The sequence below is a fragment of the Hemitrygon akajei genome, chromosome 16 (assembly GCF_048418815.1).
Source record: "Hemitrygon akajei chromosome 16, sHemAka1.3, whole genome shotgun sequence".
Taxonomy (NCBI): Eukaryota; Metazoa; Chordata; class Chondrichthyes; order Myliobatiformes; family Dasyatidae; genus Hemitrygon; species Hemitrygon akajei.
The window spans coordinates 49,767,387-49,788,428 of NC_133139.1; the positions used below are offsets into that span (position 1 = coordinate 49,767,387).

The 21,042-nt window shown below is 37.3% G+C and overlaps 1 protein-coding gene across 6 annotated transcripts in view; it reads right to left on the reverse strand.

Moving 5' to 3' along the window:
- Window positions 1–21,042, reverse strand: part of eps15l1a (epidermal growth factor receptor pathway substrate 15-like 1a) — a 487,464-nt gene that overhangs the window by 100,453 nt on the left and 365,969 nt on the right. For 5 of the 6 annotated variants that reach the window (XM_073068849.1, XM_073068851.1, XM_073068850.1 and 2 more), the window contains one exon: window positions 9,784–9,931. The exons of the other annotated variant lie outside the window; for it this stretch is intronic. In XM_073068849.1, coding sequence (XP_072924950.1) covers window positions 9,784–9,931 — 148 coding nt within the window. The remainder of the gene's footprint in view (window positions 1–9,783; window positions 9,932–21,042) is intronic. 6 annotated transcript variants of the gene reach the window in all.

Genomic DNA, 21,042 nt, shown 5'->3' on the forward strand with positions numbered 1-21,042 from the left:
CCTCAGAATAGCTGCTAAAACTTCTAGCACCATTCTTAACAATCAAAAATAAATTATGATACCAACTTCATGCAAGATGACCATATTCTGTACATTTTAATACACAGCTTTACGATACAATTTAGAGGGGCAACTATTGACAAATTAGATATAGGTTTGTGGATGGTATGAAGCTTTTCTCAAATAGACTTTGATCTCAAAGTCAAATAAACATTAAATTCAAGCCCAGGTCCATCCAACTCATGCAAATTTTGATTTCTTGTTTTTAGCATTAATATAAAATACACACAACTAACTGTTGCATTATGTGCATAAATGAAGGAGTATTTGTGAAATTTCTTACAAGAAACCGGCCTCCCATACTAAAGCATTCCTTGGATTTGGTAACTTCAATTGTTTGCTCAAGTCAGTCAAATATCAAAGTAATTCAACCGATCTGCCCTGGCTTGGAAATAATTCCTGTGTTTTAACTTTATTGTTGCTAGCATGTTTACTTGTGTAGATGATACTGCCTATAAGAGTGGACTATTACTGACATTATTTCTCCAAATGGATTTTTTTGACTCCATTGCCACACTACCACCATAAGGAAAAATTATGAAGTAGAAAACAAGATTTTACAATCACATCAGTGGAAGCTAAATGTTAAAACATGACTACCACCTCTGAACCTTTACGTGCAAAAGCCCCGAAAATTTCTACATCTCAGTTGCCACAAGAAATAAAATTTACATGGGCAACATTCTAACAGCAAAAAAGATATCCAGGTCGATCATAATCTGATGGTCAGAAAAGCAAAAATCAGAGAGGCCAGTGCTACTTTTTAGTTAGTTTATTACCACAGGCATGAGTTTAGTCTGCAGCCTGCACACCAACACCACAATTAATGAAGCCAGTAAAATTGCAAATACAGAGTAAAATACTTATTTGTGATTTTGAATCACTATAATGTCATTCAGAACTCAGAAACAAATTAAATATGAGGATTGCTTTATGTGTGAGACCAAGCATTGTATGTAATTGTATTTTTATAGGTATGAATGATCAATCTGCCTGCTCGAAACATCTGAGCTGGATAAATCCCCCCCCGAGTTGAATTTTTCCAATGGTTCTAAATAATTTTGAAGGCCAGTATCCAAATGGATTAGATAAGCAGTGGAAAGTTTGCTGATGAGATAATGCTGGTAATCTAAATGCATGTTAACTAGTGGATATTACATCTTAACTAGTTACGTTGCATCTTGCTGTGGGGACAATGTGTGCACCCCTCATCAACAACCACAGGATAAATATTAAGCAATCACTTGTATATTTCTCACTCACTCCTCACAAGTTCACTCTCACTGCCATTCCACCTCTGTCCACAACCCCTTTACTCAAAAAAAGAATTAGATCATACAAACAAAGCTTAAGCATTGCTGGCAGGATCAATGAATCTCCTTTGTTGATTTAAGAAGCTGGTTGTATAGTTTTGAGCAGCACTCTGAGAATTTGAATGCTTACAAGGCTGCTCAAAGTGCTGTTAATAGTCCATCTCAGTGGTTAGAAACAGAGGGAGTCGAGGCCAGACAAAGTAAGGATACAAGGTTTCCTTTCCTAAAATACATCTGCCTAGTAAGATTTTTACAGTGCCAAGATCATTTTTACTGATTTTCAAAAAGAAAGAAAAATACCATGAAGATATTTTAAACTCAAGTTCCATCAATCACTAATCTAGGCCTCTGGATTGCTATTTCAGCAGGATGATTATAACCCAACAAAACCACTTAATACAGTGTTCACTGGCATATAATTCAGTTAAAATTCTCTGCTATCTTTGCTCTACCAAAGCCTAGATGAGGTTAGTCTACCAGACCAACTACTTCGTGGATACAAGAGAAGCAAGATCGGAAGAGAATATTTAGCACTGTTCCTGCAACAGAAAACTATAAGAGCAGCTAAAGTTAACAAAAGTAACAGCAACAGGCACACCCATGGTTATTGCAGCTTTGTGTGTGTGTATGTGTGTATACTTCTGATCTGGACCGCAGAAAGCGCATCCTTCATCTTCTGTGATAACCATGAAATTAGCACCATCATCCAAGCAGCGTCTGCAACCACACTACTATTTAGTTCTTAGTCTGAAATATGGGACCCGATAAGATCAACTGTTAAGCTTATTAAAGGGAGAAAATAAATGCCGATAGCATGATATTAACAAGAATTGATAACCAATTTAAATGTGATTCTTATATTAGCTTATTTATCTCCTAAATCAGTTCTTCAAATACTTTTCATCCAAATTCTATGTATTTTTCTACTTCAGTATAGAAAGCTGCTTTGACCAATTATAACATCACATAAACCTCGTTAATTTTGAAAATGACTTGCTTTCACGAATTATGCTATGTTACAATTTGATTCCCAAAACCTGCTCAAATATTGCATGTAAGCTGTCACCCAATTATGTTCTTAAAAAACAGTTGAAATTAGACAATGCAATGCTGCTGAGACATCTTTTTAAGGTCAAATGTTTTCATCTCATTACTCAGATCAGGGCATTAATAACGAGTCAGGGTGTGGGTGGAAAGTTAAAATTCATTTTCCCTTGATAGCTCGTTTCCCCTTTACAGAATTTTATAAAATCTTCTTGCTTTGTCTGTTGGTCCAAGGACACAAACTATGCTCTGCATTTATGAGCCAAAAGTATGCAGAAGTTTGCAAAAGCACTGCACAACTGACCTCTCTTTCCTTTGGTTCTCACCAAATCTTAATTTGGTATTAGACCAAATCCTACTCTATATTACTCCTCTTCACTTGTATATACAAAATTACTTGTATATCAATGACAAACTTTTAAAATTGGGACTTTCCTGTATTTAATAGAAACAATGAATTAAATCAACCATGAGGTAATGGCAAACAAAATACTTCCCAGGAAGGGAAGACAGACAAACAGTACTCAGTCAAAAAAGGTGCAGTTACTGGTAACTGCAACTCAGAAACTGATCAAGATAGAAATGATGATTCCACTATGTGTTGGGACTGAGAATAATCAAAAATCATTTTTTGCCAACATGACAGGTCTTGACAATAATGTAAAGTAAGACAATGAGCTTTACACCTCTTGTAAACTGGTGGTCTCAAACATCTATTTTAAGAACTTAGACATATAATGAAATGGCTGAAGATAAAGTTGACACTGGCTAAGTATTTCACACACATGGAAAAAAAACACAATCATACTATATTCTACATCTCATATAATGGGTCTGAGTAAAGACATGGAACCACAGAACACTACAGCACAGAAACAGGCCTTTTGGCCCTTCTTGGCTGTGCTGAACCATTTTTCTGCCTAGTCCCACTCACCTGCACCTGGCCCATATCCCTCCATACACCTATCATCCACATACCTGTCCAAGTTTTTCTTAAATGTTAAAAGTGAGCTCGCACTTAGCACTTCATCTGGCAGCTCATTCCACACTCCCACCACTCTGTGTGAAAAAGCACCCCCCATGTTCCCTTTAACCTTTTCCCCCTTCACCCTTAACCCATGTCCTCTGGTTTTTTTCTCCCCTAACCTCAGTGGAAAAAGCCTGCTTGCATTCACTCTATCTATACCCATCATAATTATATATACCTCTATCAAATCTCCCCTCATTCTTCTACGCTCCAGGAGATAAAGTCCTAACCTATTCAACCTTTCTCTGTAACTCAGTTTCTCAAGTCCCAGCAACATCCTTGTAAACCTTCTCTGCACTTGTTCAACCTTATTAATGTCCTTCCTGTAATTTGGTGACCAAAACTGCACACAATACTCCAAGTTCGGCCTCACCAATGCATTATACAACCTCACCATAACATTCCAACTTTTATACTCAATATTTTGATTTATAAAGGCAACATCATGTCAACAAGCAGGATACACAATGTATTTCTGACAAAGTAGAGTTTATACAAATATCAAAAGAAACTGAATAGCTTTGAGAGTTCAACACATATTCATTAGCAAGCAGGCTGAGCCTAAATATATCACTAACTGAAATCTGAAGATTAATGACTTTAGCAAGCTTTTTAGAAATGTATGTCCAGCATCACATATGAGTCAAATATGCCAGGATTGATTGTAACTTCTACATTCTAACCCTCTTATTTCCTTTAACTGGCACTGTCCTTAATTTTGAATCTTTGTCTTTGTATCCGATTCTTTCCCTTCCAACTAGCAATTCTTATATTATAAATTTCAAAGGTGTTTACAGGTTTCCCCCGCAATCTGAAGGTAGAGCGTTCCTGTGGAACTGTTTGTAAATCGAAATATCGTAAAGCGAAGAAGCAATTACCATTAATTTATATGGGAAAAATTTTTGAGCGTTCCCAGACCCAAAAAATAACCTACCAAATCAAACCAAATCTCACATAAAACCTAAAATAACACTAACATATAGTAAAAGCAGGAATGATATGATAAATATACACCCTATATAAAGTAGAAATATTGTATGTACAGTGTAGTTTCACTTATCAAAATTGGGAAGACAGCGAGCCAAAATCGATTTGAAGAAAAAAAATAGGCACATACACACATACACACGTACACACATGCACAAACAACTGCCCACACAAGGTTTCACAGTCATTGTAGTCTTTCTCGGGGTAAACACACGTATAAAGCGGGCGTCTTTTTTTCATAAAAGCGAAAATCCTCTTTGGTTAGCGAAAACAGGTACTAATGTAGGTCTTTCGTAACAGTGAGTTGTCGTAAAGCGAACATTCAAAAAACGGGGGACATCTGTCTACCCAATGGCAGAGACTCCCTTTTTACTTTAAAGATAAAGATTAGCTTTATTTGTCTTGTGTACATTGAAACAGATCGTGAAATGCATCATTTGCATCAAATCAAATCAGAAAGGACTGTGCAGGGCAGCCTACAAGTGTTGTCATACTTCCGACGCCCACCTAGCATGCCCACAACATACTAACCTTAACAGTAGGTCTTTGGAATGTGGGAGGAAACAGAAACACCCGGAGGAAACCCACATAGTCATGGTACTAACTCCTTATAGCTGGTGCTGCAATAGAGTTGTGCTAACCGCTACACTATCGTGTTGCGCAAATCAATCCCAGAGGTTCATCAGCTTCTTTGCATGTTGTTAAAAGTTGTATTTATTAAGGAAAAACACTAATTTTTACTGGTTGTTACCATCCCTCATTTACATATATGACCAGTGATTTATACTGTCAACGAATTTAATACCAAGGTCTCTCATGTTTAGTAATTTGCAGATGTCCATGATTTTAAAAGATAGTTCCATCTATATTTACAATCTAAATTATTTGGCACTGTCAGTAAAAGTCTACTTTTTGAATTTCTATTTCTACAGGTTTTCCTTTCTCTGTATCTTGTAAAAATAATTAAGAAAAACTAAACTATACAATATCTGAAATTACAGGACTTTCCCCATTTTGTACCAATCAGCTGAGATAGTGAATTTCTTATAACCTAGCAGCTTTGAATATTAAAATGAGAATCATACTGCATTCCCAACTGCAGCCCCCTTCTATGAAAACCAACATATTAAAGACATCGGTTTCAAATGATATTTCTGCCATTATCATTGATCTCAGTTTTCAAATGAGTGATTCTAATGAACAGATACAATCATACTCCCAAACAGCAACTATTAGAACACCTTTTGATCACAAAGATTGAAATGGCCAATAATCAGTTAAAAAAATTTCACACTGAGAAGGTACCAGATGAGGTCAAAAACATTACATCAAACCAATAAAAGAGCATTATTTTATGTAAGAAAGTATTTAGAGCAGATATAACAACGATTAGTGGCTGTTTTGCACTTCTCTATGGGAAGCTTGTTCTTGTTCACACACAAATGCAAAGGTTTCCCCTTTCACATCCTTTTTCCAATTTCGTTTTAGCAATGCCATTCTGTGCCCATTTCCGTTCACATCTCTAAACATCACTTGAAAAAGGAACATTATTTCTAATTATAACATGGGTTAAGATGATTACAAAATACACAACACACTGAAGACAAATAATAAGAATTTAACAGGTAATGAAGCTCTCTGCTGCTTTAGCACCACAATAAGTGGAAATGGGCAGAAAGTATGGTTAAGGTAATGATACTGACCTCAGCCACACTTGTTGGCAGCCCACCAAGTGAAGCCACTGACCATCTCTCACCAAGGAAAAGAAACCACAAATTTGATTCTCAATGATTCTCCTATATCAGCACTGGCAGAGCTCTTGGCAAGATGAACCAGAACCAAGGTAAAGAGATTTGATATAAAATAAAGTCTTGGATTCCAATTTTGAACTTCATCATCTTGCCCTGAATCACTCTCTAAACCATTTGTAGAAGAGATTATGATTCTTTTGCTAAATATTTGATTTGAAGTTGGAAGTATAATTGTAGAATTTTATTTTCTGAAAATCTGAAATATATCCAGTTATGTGTGCTTGTGAATTTGCATTTTCAAAGTGAATTAACTAATATATAACACCATATTTCTATTACGTTATTTTTTAAAAGCAAGAATTTATCTATATGCAGGATTTTCTGAGTAACAACAACACACTAACTAGTTAGAATAGATTTGGGATGTAGAGAACTGGTGGGGTGGGAGACAGCCATGACAGCCATCACATACAAATCTATCAATGATTAGTAGTTATAATTTTGAATGTGCTGGTTGAAACTGTAGTACAACTGGATTTTCAAATAAGTAACTTACAAAAAAGGTAGAATATATAACTGAAAGGAAACAACTTATAGAGCTATGGGGAAATAATGGTTAAACAAAAGAAAAGCTCTACTAAAAGAGTGAAAACAGGCCCAACAAGTTAAATGTCTTCTTCCTATAATTGGCATAATTCTATGATTTTATTGTGAATGATTGGCACAAGCAATTTTAAATAGTTTGCCTTCCTTCTTCTCAACTACAGCACACTAAAATTTAAAAAAGGAAGGCGTTAAATGAATTCTGGAAGATTCATGCTCAGCCATTCTGAGATTTCTTTATGTTCTAAAATTATTCAGAAGATATGGATGTGGGTTGGGGTGATGTATTTATTGTATAACACTAATTGCTCGAAAAGATGTGTCCAGTCACTTACATCAGCCAATAAATCCCTATTGTGCAGTTATTCTTAATATATCAGACTGGCAAGAGAGACAAATGACTTAGGCCAAAAAAGAAATAGAGGACCATAGTGAATATAATACAATTTCCTATTCCACATTCAAATGAATGTACATTCTCCAAGGCCACTGAATTACCACTAGTCCTGTAACATAACCACAAGGCTACCAAACCCGAAGTCAAATCACAAGTAATATTTCACATCACCTTTGCACTGCATTGCCCTTTAATTTCAAAGCTGGCTCATCATCTGTTAACTGCCAAGACAAAGTTCTAATTGAGCACAGCTGTAGTATCATTTGTTCTGCCCCAACCTACTTATGGCTACATCAACACTTCTTTTCATTTGGCTGTTCCAATTAAAAAAAACACTTCTCTTTCCAAATTCAAATCAGTCATTTTCTTTGTCATATTTTAAACAATGGCTCTAAATATTAAATTCATCCTAATTTTGTACCATTTTCCTTCATAACCCAATAAAGAGCTTCCTGTTCTGTCATATGGCATTCTTGCTGACACAGGTGAGAGCATAATAAACTTAGCAACTTTAACTTCTTTGTGTTCATTTTCAAATACTGTATTAAGTGCCGTGTCTCTGAAGGAAGTTCATTGCCCCTTTGCTCTCCAAATTGTAAATACACATGCTGAATTCACATTGATAAGACACTGTGCACCAAGTTGTAAGTTTTATTTAGATTTTCGTCATCTCAAACACAATCACATTCAGATTCAGTCCAGCTGGAGGGTTTAGACCCAAAACTTCAATCTCCTTCCACAGTGGCTACCTGACCTGCTGAGTTCCTCCAATATTTAGTTTTTTGCTCCAGATTCCAACATTTGCAGTCTCTTTGGTCTCCACATTCGAAACTGGTATTTCTCACTTTGGCCAACTTTGATCTGAATACTCCTATTAATTAGAATTAATATATCCAAAATGCTCTAATCCCTTACTGTCATTTTTTTAAAAAGTAAGCCATGCCCAATCATTCACTATGGTAGATGGAGACAATTTCATCTTGATTAATCATTGATAGGTTAAATCACCAACTACTATAACTGATCCACTATTTGTTACCTTTCTTATCTCACCTTGTGGTTCCAGATCAGCACTTTCACACTTGCCTAAAGGGATCTCAACAATACCCCAGCAAACTCATATCCCACATCATCTATTAATTTTACTCAGAATAGAATATAACTAAATGAATTGATTGGAGTAGAGCTATATTCCTGTAATTCAGTAAAAAGAAGCTTTGAAAGTTATTACAATCAAAGATTCTCATTTGGGCTTGATGGATTCATGTTAGACAAGGGTTTTAAAAAAATAAGAAATTAAGAAGCATTGATGGAGCTAAGGACTAACTGGAGGAAAAACAAGCTCAAAAGACCGAAAACTTACTTTTGTTCTAGAAGTGATCATGTTTTTTTCACTTCAGCATGGAGTGTATCGTACTTCTTTTATTACTCTGAATGATATGATTAAATTTGCCTGCTACATGTTAAGTCTAATTTTATATTTCAATAAGATAAGTAATGGGATTAAAATAATTCACTGGCATTTAAAGAACTCCATTCACATAGAACCACTTAGTTTACCTTAAAGCCCTGCAAAATTATCATCTTTGTTTATCCAACTTTCTATTAACAGCTGAATTTGCTCCACTACATATTATATGCAGGCAGAATAATGCTGGGTGCAGAAAGTTTCCCTACCTCTCACATCTGCCTCTTTTGCCAATTACCTTAACCTGATTACTGACTCTTTGGCCATTGGCTCTCCTTAGTTGTGCTTTGTTATTTTGAATTCATTCATTAATTGTCTTCCTTCAGCCTCAGGGGAGCAAAACTAATATTTCTAACACATAACCAAAACTTCTCACCCACTATACTGTTTTCATAAATGCTTCCAAGTATGTGGTGTCCTTCTGGGGCCTGGCCAGCAGCTTAAAGATTGGCGCAAGCCCCTTCCTTTTGTATTTCATTCCTCTTAACAATAAAGCCAAGGATACCTAATGTTTTTACAACTAACTCTACCACCATCAAAAGTTTGTAAGCATATACTCCCAGTCTCTCCACCATTGGCTCTCAGGAACCAACTAGGCTCAAGTGGTAGGGGATAATGGGAGATGGATCAGTCTTACTTTTCAATTTCAGTTTGGAATTTCAGTGTGGTACCAGACTGAAACAAGGCTCCATCAGTCTCTTCTAGTAGATATCTAAAACTACTAGATATTATGTGATAATATAGCATTTGTACTAAGTGCAACAAAATGCTGAGATGCATTGGGTTTTTTCCTGGCAAGCTATACTCAGCACTTGCTAAAATTGGTAATCATCTTAGTTAGAGCTACAAATGTCTACCTGCACCCATATACTTTTCAAATGTCAACATGGCAACCATGGAGAAACCAGTTATTTGGAAGTAGCAAAATAAAGTACTGGAAATTAAAAAGAATAACCGTTCTGTCTAATTCTGCTTTTTATTGACTGTACAGTGTTCTTATTCTATACCAGATTTAAAAAAAGAAACATACTAAACAGCTCCAAAATCATAGTATAGTTCATGAATACAAAACTGGATTGATATTGAGAAATACTAGGCAATTATTTGAACACAACAATAAGACTTCAACTTACCACTAGGCGGCGCTTTAGGCCGTGGGGGAACACTTTTCTTTGGAGGCAGCGCTGGGGTATCCTGTTTATTTTGAAAAGGGTCATCAATGAATCCTTGCCCACCAAACTGGCCCGAACCGGAAGCAGCAAAAGGATCTGAATTTGAGGGCTATCGATACAATGCAGAGAACATGTAATCAATTCTACTGTACCTACCATGATCAGGTCATTTAAAAAAATGTGACACTGGATGCCGTTAATAGATAAGACAGTGTGAAGTGGAATTTAGCTCCTTCAGTCAACAACACCAGCTATCAATAAATGTACATCATATCTGTTGTACCACCAATCTTCTGTGGTACAGTACTCATAAAGCATACCATTATGCTGATCAATTACTACAAGAAACATATGCCAGTTAAGATACTCGTGCAGCACTTACCTTCTAGAGATATCTTAAAGGTTCAGAAACTGCTCCCTGGTCAGCCAGAATTGAGTGCAAGTACAAAAATATAATGGTTTACTATATTACCTCTTTTGTTGAATTAGCTCCCATGAGCCAATATAATGACAGTTATTACAGAATTTCATCAGGATCAAGCAATGAGCTTTAGATCCCCATTGTGCAATGCATGCATATGAAAAAGACAAAGAATGTTAAGTCAAGTTCATGTTCACATTCAGCTTTAATATTATCCAAGTTATTCATTATTGTGACTCACATGTGAACAAGGCACGGGACTGTATTCATACAACCACATTTAGAGAGATGGAAGGAGAAGCTGACAGAATGAGATGAGAATGAGGGAAACGGATTGAGTAGGTAAAAATAATAAAAAGAAAACAGAAACCATTGGAAGGTTTTTACTGTTTCATTCATCACATCCACTTTAGAATATATACAAATTGTGACTAAAAGAAAATGATTTAAAATGTGGGAAATGGAGATTGAAGGAAGTGCTCTTACTCTCTTCGAAGTACTGAAACGCAACACTTAAAATCTTGTGACATTAGCAAGGGGATGAGTATTTAATAACCTTATTCTACATAGAAATAATGATGATCTGAAGACACAGGACTCCAATATTTTGTCAGAATAAATTTAGAAACAATATTCTGGTAATGTACTGAGAGATGCCGCTTTTTCTGGCGTAGGTGCTCAGCAAAGCGGTCTCCCAATCTACACTGGATCTCATCAATAGACAATAGACAATAGGTGCAGAAGTAGACCATTCAGCCCTTCGAGCCTGCACCGCAATGTCAGGAGACCACAATGGAAGCACCAGATACAGTAGATGACCCCAAAAGACTCACAGGAAAAGGGTCGCCTCACCTGGAAGGACTGTTGGGGCCCTGAAGGGTATTGAGGGAGGAGGTGTAGGTAGCCCTAGTTCTACTTGCAAGGATAAGTGCCAGGAGGGACATCAGTGGGGAGGGACAAATGGACAAGGGAGTCACTTAGGGAGTGATCCCTGCAGAAAGTGGGGGGGGGGGGGAGGAAAGATGTGTTTGGTAGCGGGAACCCATTGGAGATGGTGGAAGTTATTAAGAATTATGTGCTGGATGCAGAAGCTGGTGGGGTGGTAGATGAGGACAAGAGAAACCCTATCCCTGGTAGGGTGGTGAGAACAGACATGCGCGAAATGGAGGAAATGCAGTTGAGGACAGCATTGCTGATGGAGGAAGGGAAGTCCCTTTCCTTGAAGAAGGATGACATTGCTTTCATTCTGGAATGAAAAGCCTCATCCTGAGAGCAGATGCAGTTCAGACTGAGGAATTGAGAGAAGGGGAGGGTATTTTTACAAGTAACAGGTTGGGAAGAGGTATAGTTCAGGTAGCTGTGAGGTCAGTGGGTTGATAGTAGAGATCAGTAGACAGAGACAGAGAGATTGAGAAAGGGGAGGGTGGTGTTTGAAATGAATCAGGTAAATTTAATGGCAGGGTGGAAGTTGGAGGCAATGTTGATGAAGTCAACAAGCTCCACATGGGTGCAGGAAGCAGCACCAATACAGTCATCGATGTAGCATAGGAAAAGTTGAGGAGTGACACCAGTGTAAGCTTGGAACATTGACTGTTCCACGTAGCTGACAAAAAAGGCAGGCAATGCTGGGACCCATGCAAGTGTCCATGGCTACACCTTTTGTTTGAAGGAAAAGGGAGGAGCCAAAGGAGAAATTATCGAGAATGAGTAAGGTTCCACCAGAGGAACTCTTTGGGTCTGGTGCTCAGAAAGAAAGAGAGCTTTGAGGCCTTTCTATTGCAAGATGGAGGTGTATAGGGACTGCACATTCATACTGAAAATAAGATGCTCAGGGCCAGGGAACTTGAAATCATTGAAAAGATCAAGAGCGTGTCAAGTGTCATGAAGGTAGGTAGGAAGACTCTGAATTGGGGGAATAAAACTGAGTCCACAGATTTCAGATAGGAGTTTAGTGGGGCAAAAATAAGTAGAAACAATGGGTCTCCCTGGACATGCAGGTTTGTGGATCTTAGGTAGGAGGTAGAAATAGGAGGTGTGGAGTGAGGAAACTATGAGGTTGGTGGTGGTGGATAGGAGATCCCCGGAGTTTATAAGGTCAGTGATGGTGTGGGAGACAATGGCCTGGTGCTGCTTAGTAGGATATTATAATTATAGACTAGTGAGTCTTACTTCAGTGGTGGGCAAATTATTGGAGAAGATTCTTAGAGACAGGATTTATGAGCATTTAGAGAAGCGTAGTCTGATTAGGGATAGTCAGCATGACTTTCCGTACAGTAGCTCATGCCTCTTGAGACCGATTGAATTCTTCAAGATGTGACAAAGCACATTGAAGAAAATAGAGCAGGTAGATGTGGTGTATATGTATTTTAGTAAAACACTTCATAAGGTTCTCCATGGTAGGCTCATTCAGAAAGTCAGGAGGCATGGGATCCAGGGAAACATGGCTGGGTGAATTCTGAATTGGCTTGCTCATAAAAGGATAGTTGCAGATGGGGGCAGATTCTGCATGGAGTTTGGCAACTACTGGTGTTCCACGGAGATCTGTTTTGGGACCCTTGTTCTTCAATGACTTGGATAAGAAGGTGCAAGAGTGAGTAAGTAAGTTTGAAGATGACACAAAAGTTGATGGAGTTGTGGATAGTGTAGAACATATATGTCAAACTCAAGGCCCGCGGGCCAAATCCGGCCCGCGGTGGAATTATCTTTGGCCCGCGAGATAATATCTAATTACTATTAAAGCTGGCCCCAGTAATCGAAGTGCCTATGGCGTATGATATGGCTAATGCTGAGTTTATTCAGGTACCAGGTTTTCAGGGTTTTTAGTGTTTATTCGGCAGTCTTCTTCATAAGAAATGGAATTTGTAAAGTGAAACACTTTGTAGTTATAGCAGAGACTGAGACACATGAGAGCAGGCTGAAAAAACGGAGGCAACGAAAGCTGCGTTCGCACGCGTCCGACTGATCCGGCCCGCATGAAGCTGCATTTTGCTCAATCCGGCCCGTGACCTAAAATGAGTTTGACACCCCTGGTGTAGAAGGTTATCACAGGTTACAACAGGACATTGAGAAGATGTATAGCTGGGCTGAGAAGTGGCAAATGGAGTTCAATCAAGAAAAATGTTAAGTGATTCACTTTGGATGGTCAAATTTGAAGGAAGTATACAGGGGTTCTTAGCCATGTGGGGGGGGGGGGGGGCGCAGACAATTCTTCAAAAATGCCGCACAAGTTAATAATTTGTTAGAAAGGTGTGTGGTACTTTGGCCTTCATTAGTCAGGGAATTGAGTTCATAAGCCATGAGGTAATATTGCAGCTCAATAAAACCCTGGGGTGAGAGGGCAAATTATCTTTACAAAACTTGGATAAACCAGTTCTGTAATACAGTAATGATATGTGGAAGCTGAAGTAAAACAAAGTTCGGAGTGTTTTCTAGATAAATGCTTGGGCTAATTAATAATCTTCCAGAAATGGATTCTCTAAGATTTTAAATTTGATAACCATTTATATTGGACTTTGAAAGTGATTTAGTTATGCCTGAAACTGGGTTCTAAATCTGAACAAAGCAACTATGCAAACTCTGGAAGGAACTGGTCAAGGTAGCTAGCACAGCAGATAAGGCGAATACGGTATTGCATATTTGTATTATCAAAATCATCCAGTAAGATGCCACACAAGAAACTGTTCAAGCTCATGATTTGGGAGATAACATATTGATGAAGGATGATTAATGAACATATCAGAGAAACTATGAATAAAATATTACTGCTTGGAGATAAGATGAGTTGTCCACTTAGGTAGGAAAATGAAGATGCATTTTAAAATAAGGAAAACTAGGAAATCTTGTATTCAAAGGGACATGAATGATATCACGAACATTGCACAGGAAGTTAACATACAGTTATGGTAAGAAAAAGAAAGAATTATTGCAAAGGATCGGATTACAAGAAGTCTTACTGCTTTGAAGAGTCATACTTCACCTGCATGTACTGTAAAGTTTTCGAGCCCTTACGTACTTTTCTTAGAGAGTGCAGGAGCTGCACTCTCTAAGAAAAGTACGTAAGGGCTCGAAAACTTTACAGTACATGCAGGTGAAGTATGACTCTATAACCAAGCTATTGCACAAAGCATTTATCTAGAAAACACTCTGAACTTTGTTTTACTTCAGCTTCCACATATCATTACTGTATTACAGAACTGGTTTATCCAAGTTTTGTAAAGATAATTTGCCCTCTCACCCCAGGGTTTTATTGAGCTGCAATATTATATATATACACACACACACACACACACACACACACACACACACAACACACACACACACACACACACATATCAGGGGAATAGAGATTGCCTTGTATACAAAAAATGATTAGAATACACATACATTTCTTAGAATTTAAAAGGAAAGAAAGGCTGCATTAAAACTTATGAAACCCTGAAAAGCCTTTCATAGTAGATGGCAAGAGGATAATTCCTTTGGCTGCCGTCTAGAACTAGAAGTTAATGCTTTAAAATAAGAAGAGAAATGAAGAGAAGAGAAATATCTGCACTTCAAAAGTTGTGAATCTTTTAAATTATCTATTCCAGAGAGGAATGCTTAGTACATTCAAGGCATAGAATCAGTTTTTTTTAATACAAAAGAAGTAAATGCTTTCAAGATGTTGTCCAGGAAGATAGAACTAAGGTAAGTCAGTCATGATTTTATTAACGAAAACAAGAAAGCTTTAAAGAGCAAAAACCTGCTTGTATTTGTGCTCTTATAAATCAACCAAGATTCTTCAACACTGCTTGTTCTTATCTCTCTTAATCAAACTATTCTTAAATAGCCTGGGTATAAATGTTTCATGAAGTTTTACTCTGATAGTAATGAGCATTTTTGGGTAGATAAAAAGCATTAGAAAGGCACGCACCCTCTAGCTAGATGAAATTGCAAATAGGTATCAACCTAGTAATAACAATGTAATATTACTGGAATAATTGTAATAAAATACAATTAGCAATAGTGTTTTAATTCAGTAGAGAGGATTTCAGAACCATTACTGATCATTCACTAAAGCTGAAAGGAATGAAAAGTTGCCTTATCAAAATGAATTCATAACAAATATTTCAAGGGTATGTCATGATCTGGTTGAAAGCCATGTTTTAGGATATTATTTGGGCATCCTAGCTGTTAATCAACATTATAAACTCACAGGTTCTATATTTACATCAATATTAACAAATATCCTGATAGGACTGGATATATATTTTATGTCACAAACAAGAGAAAATCTGTAGATGCTGGAAATCCAAGCAACACACACAAAGTGCTGGATGAACTCAGCAGGTCAGCCTGAGTGAGTTCCTGACCTGCTGTCCTCCAGCATTTTGTGTGTGTTGCACGTATTTTATGTGTCACTTTTGGGTCTAATGAAGCTACCATTACAATTCTTACTATTTGACTCCATGATTCAAGTTCACTAAGTCATCAACTTGAGTTTAGGACAGTCTGTAACATATTAGAGGCAAAATTGAAAGTCTGGTACTGGTATCTCATTCTACCAGGAACTGATGCCAATTTAACAACAGCATAATATGTATTCTTCAACGACTTGGGTTGTATGAACAAACACAGTATTTTTGCAACAGGTTTTCACGAGCAGTAGACACTTCAGCAAAGAAATCAGTATGCCTAATCAGCATAGTCTTCACTTAGCCACACTTTCAAACAGACATTTATTGGCAATTAAACACAATCAATATTCCTCATTGCTTTAGCTTTATGGTACTATCTATTGCAAAATCAAACCCACAAAACTGAAACCCACATAGTTGAGAATATCAGAATCATTTTCTTGGTTCTACAGTTCCCTGTAATTTGCAAACTAAAACTATATACATTATATAAAAAGTCAGAATAAAGTATGCCAAGTAACTGGAAGCCTTTTAGAATGTATTTGCTGTTTGTAGCCACTAGATAGCGCTGGAGAAGTTTCTGGAAACAATACTCTAGACAATATTGACAAGTGAACTGGGCGTGCATTGATTATTTAATGAAAATTAACATGTGTAAATAGCAAAACAAAAAGTGATTGATTAAAGATGTTTAGATAGATAGATAGATAGATAGATAGATAGATACTTTATTCATCCCCATAGGGAAATTCAACTTTTTTCCAATGTCCCATACACTTGTTGTAGCAAAACTAATTACATACAATACTTAACTCAGTAAAAAATATGATATGCATCTAAATCACTATCTCAAAAAGCATTAATAATAGCTTTTAAAAAGTTCTTAAGTCCTGGCGGTAGAATTGTAAAGCCTAATGGCATTGGGGAGTATTGACCTCTTCATCCTGTCTGAGGAGCATTGCATCGATAGTAACCTGTCGCTGAAACTGCTTCTCTGTCTCTGGATGGTGCTATGTAGAGGATGTTCAGAGTTTTCCATAATTGACCGTAGCCTACTCAGCGCCCTTCGCTCAGCTACCGATGTTAAACTCTCCAGTACTTTGCCCACGACAGAGCCCGCCTTCCTTACCAGCTTATTAAGACGTGAGGCGTCCCTCTTCTTAATGCTTCCTCCCCAACACGCCACCACAAAGAAGAGGGCGCTCTCCACAACTGACCTATAGAACATCTTCAGCATCTCACTACTGACATTGAATGACGCCAACCTTCTTAGGAAGTACAGTCGACTCTGTGCCTTCCTGCACAAGGCATCTGTGTTGGCAGTCCAGTTTGAGATATTATGCATGAAATGGAACTGATGTATTAGATACAGACTTCTTAAAGGTACCTAAGAAAGTGTACACATCTGGCCTGTTAGCTCATGGAAAGGGCATAAGAGGAATGACAAGAAATTGACTTAGGGACATAAAACAGACTGAACAAAAAACAAAAATGGACAATCTCACATAAAGAGTACAAATTTAACAGGGATGCAGAAACAGAGAGCCAGGCAAGAATATGCATAAATCACTTATGGTTGGATAAAATCGATTGAAAAGGCAGTTTTTCAAAAAAAGTACAAGATCTAGCACTTCAACAGAGCAATAGACTGCAACAGTGAGTAAGTTATGTTGAACGTTTTCTAATGCACTAAGGTCACCACGTGACTATGATGCATGCTTTCAAGACACTCGGAAGAAACTGAATGCCTTGGAGGGACCAGTTATGATTTACTGATTGAAGAGATCGTTGCAGTGATGAGTGATATATGGGGAAAGGCTGGAGAGTCTGGAACTATGTTCCTTGAAGTACAACGGTTAACATTCTTACAGCTTTATTCTTTATCTGTTTTACTTTAAGATCCCTACAGATCACGTCCACAGAACAAAATACAAAGAATGCTAGAAATGAAACAAAAATAGAATATTCTGAAAGACAGAGTGATCTCCAAACATGGCGAAATGAACCACAGCTGATGTGTCAGGTAAATGATCTTTGCTAAACATGAACTCTGCTACAACCTTCACAAATGTTTCCTAATTTGTAGAATTTTGTGTCTTTTTAACAATTTTATAATCATAATTACACTGCTCAGTAAAGAAGTTGTCACTTCTTTAATAAATCAGACTTCAAAGACCACGTACCTTCCCAAGCACAGGTCATTTTCACTGCTTAGACAATGACCTAAAGCCTATAATAGAAAATCCACTGCTTAAACACTGCTTTAATGTCATTCAGGACATTCTGACTAAGTGGAAAGTACAGACATCAAAAATTAGTGCACACTCGCTGAGTGCTCTGGTTGGCTAGCAAAACTGTAGAAGGTTTATAATAATTATCAGAGTCATTATTCAGTAATTAAATTGAATAAGAAAATGCAGAGAACAGAAAAAAGGGGGCAAAGTGAGTCTGAACATTGATTAGCTTGGCACTAACAGAAACGTACACCTCATTATTTATATATAAATATTGAAAGGATATTTCAAGAAATGGTGGGCCAAATGAGAAGAGGGATGATGGGATGCAACTACGGTTATGTAGATAATGCCGTAATACTGAAAGCTAATGCTCTCTCTTTTTAAAAAAAATGCCTTAAAGATAATTTTCTAGGACAAAATGAATTGGCATTTAGAAAAATATAAGCTAATCAATGAAAGCCAAAATAAATTAGTTTGAAGATAATTACATTCAATTTTAATACTCAGCAAAAGTTTGATGGTTATGCACTGATGTATTAAAAATCAAAAAGCAATTAATAATGAACCTTCTAACTTCATAGACCAATAAATACATTAGCTAAATTGAAGCTCATGAAACTGAGGGTCAGTAGTGTACAAATAAAAAAAGAATTAGAAAGTGATGGTGAATAGACCGTAGAGAAGTGAGCACTGGTGTTTCCCAGGAATTTCTGCTGAAACTATCTTACAAAATAAATGCCCTGATCAAGGGAACATGGGAATAGCACTAGAGTTTGCAGATGTCATGTGATATACAATGTTCAGGAAAAAGATAAGTTAAAAGAAGCATCTTTAAAAGAACAAAGATGATGATCAAACTGTAACCAGAGATAAGACTTAATGCTGCAAACAGATGGTGCATTGAGAACTAATCATAACTTCCATTATCTATAAACAAATGTAGCCATAAAGGGGATGAGCAAGGAGTTGATTTTAAGGAACGTCTAAAAAGAGTGAACAACAAAAGCAGAGCAATTTAGGGGGGAGGGCCTCCACTTCCTAGGCAGGTAAACTTGTGGAACCTAGTTGGGATGTTTCATACAAATAAATTAATTGACTGCATTTACTGTCAACACTCACACATTATCATTGTCTCTTGGACAAAAACCGCAGGTGACTTTCAAAAGCACAAGTGACTCTGAAGATGCTGAAAATCTTGGGCAACACACGGAGCACCACTTCCCCGCTGAACATCGATGGCTCCTCGGTAGAGATCGTAAAGAGCACCAAATTTCTTGGTGTTCACCTGACGGAGAATCTCACTTGGTCCCTCAATACCAGCTCCGTAGCAAAGAAAGCCCAGCAGCGTCTCTACTTTCTGAGAAGGCTGAGGAAAGTTCATCTCCCACACCCCCATCCTCATCACATTCTACAGGGGTTGTATTGAGAGCATCCTGAGCAGCTTCATCACTGCCTGGTTCAGAAATTGCACCATCTAGGATCACAAGACCCTGCAGCGGTTAGTGCGGTCAGCTGAGAAGATCATCGGGGTCTCTCTTCCCGCCATCACGGACATCCGCAAAGGAAACAGCATTATGAAGGACCCCATGCACCCATCATACAATCTCTTCTCCTTCCTGCCATCTGGGAAAAGACTCCGAAGCATTTGGGCTCTCACAGCCAGACTATGTAGCAGTTTCTTCTCCCAAGCTATCAGACTCCTCAATACCCAAAACCTGGACTGACACCTTGCCCAATTGTCCTGTTTATTATTTATTGTAATGCCTGCACTGTTTTTGTGCACTTTATGCAGTCCTGTGTAGGTCTGTAGTCTAGTGTAGCTTTCTCTGTGTTGTTTCTTTTTACATAGTTCAGTCTAGTATTTGTACTGTGTCATGTAACACCATGGTCCTGAAAAACATTGTCTCATTTTTACTATGCACTGTACCAGCAGTTTTAGTTGAAATGACAATAAAAGTGACTTGACTTGACTTGAAAATGCTGGAGGAATTCAGCAAGTCAGGTAGGGTCAATTTGATGTACTGAAACTGATGCCAGAGGCTGGAAGCCACAAATGCTGTGTGATTAGAGTACTTTTAAAAAAAATTTGGGCAACAATGTCAAACCATCTTCATTAGCCAGGCAACTTCAGTACATCACTAATTACTTAATTACCAAAACCAGTGATTAGTTTTGTTTTTCCTCAAAATAATGATTATATTCTGAAGAAAGGTTAGAAATAACCAGACTGTGAATTTGTTTTTACAATGTATCATGGTGGTACACACATAACTGCTAGCTTATTAGTCCTGTACAATAACGAAGTTTTTAAACCACTATTTAGATTAATGAGATTCACTTAATATGTGTTTCTTCTGCACTTATCTGATTGGCAACACTTTTCTGTATGTGTATTTGACACTTGCTCACTTTTGGTAAGATATTAAATGAGGGACATGCTAAAGATAAAACATTCTGTGAAACCATGTGATGAGAAGCAGAGAATTCTGCTGTGTCTTGGCCACTATCTTTCCCTCAGAAAGTACCGTAAAAACAGATAATCTAATCATTCAACCATTTTTGGTTATAGGGCTTTGTGATGTGCAGTCTGGGTTTACCAAATGTACCATTGCCTGCTATTCACTGATAATGCATTGCAAATATGTTTTAACATGTCCTAAAGATAGTTTTATCATTTACTGCAGAACAGCTTAAAAACACAGTACAATTCACAGAGAAGTATAAAACCTTTTACTTATCTATAAAATATTAAAGTCAACTGCAGAGCTATGTTTAAACAGCACATGACATGAACTGACCTGATGATACTGTGTTGCATAAAAGCATGATCACAATAGATGGTAGAAAACAGTGGGAGAGATGTGCTAAAACCACTAGGAAATCCTGCTCTGTTCTATTTGCTTGCCCTATTTATGATGTGACAATCTTATCTAATTTTAAACTTTCATTAATGCTGGGAACCTTTACAAATCAACACTCACACACAGTTCAACTATTAATATCAGAACAATCTTAACTTTCCAAATACGATCTTCAAATTTGAAAATTCTTGTTTGTCAGGCTGCACCTACCCACAGCAAGTTGAAAGCAAGTCACACTTTTTGTACTTATAAAAATGTTTCAAAGCCTTTTTAATAGTGGACAGAAAGAAAATCATTAAGTGTAATTA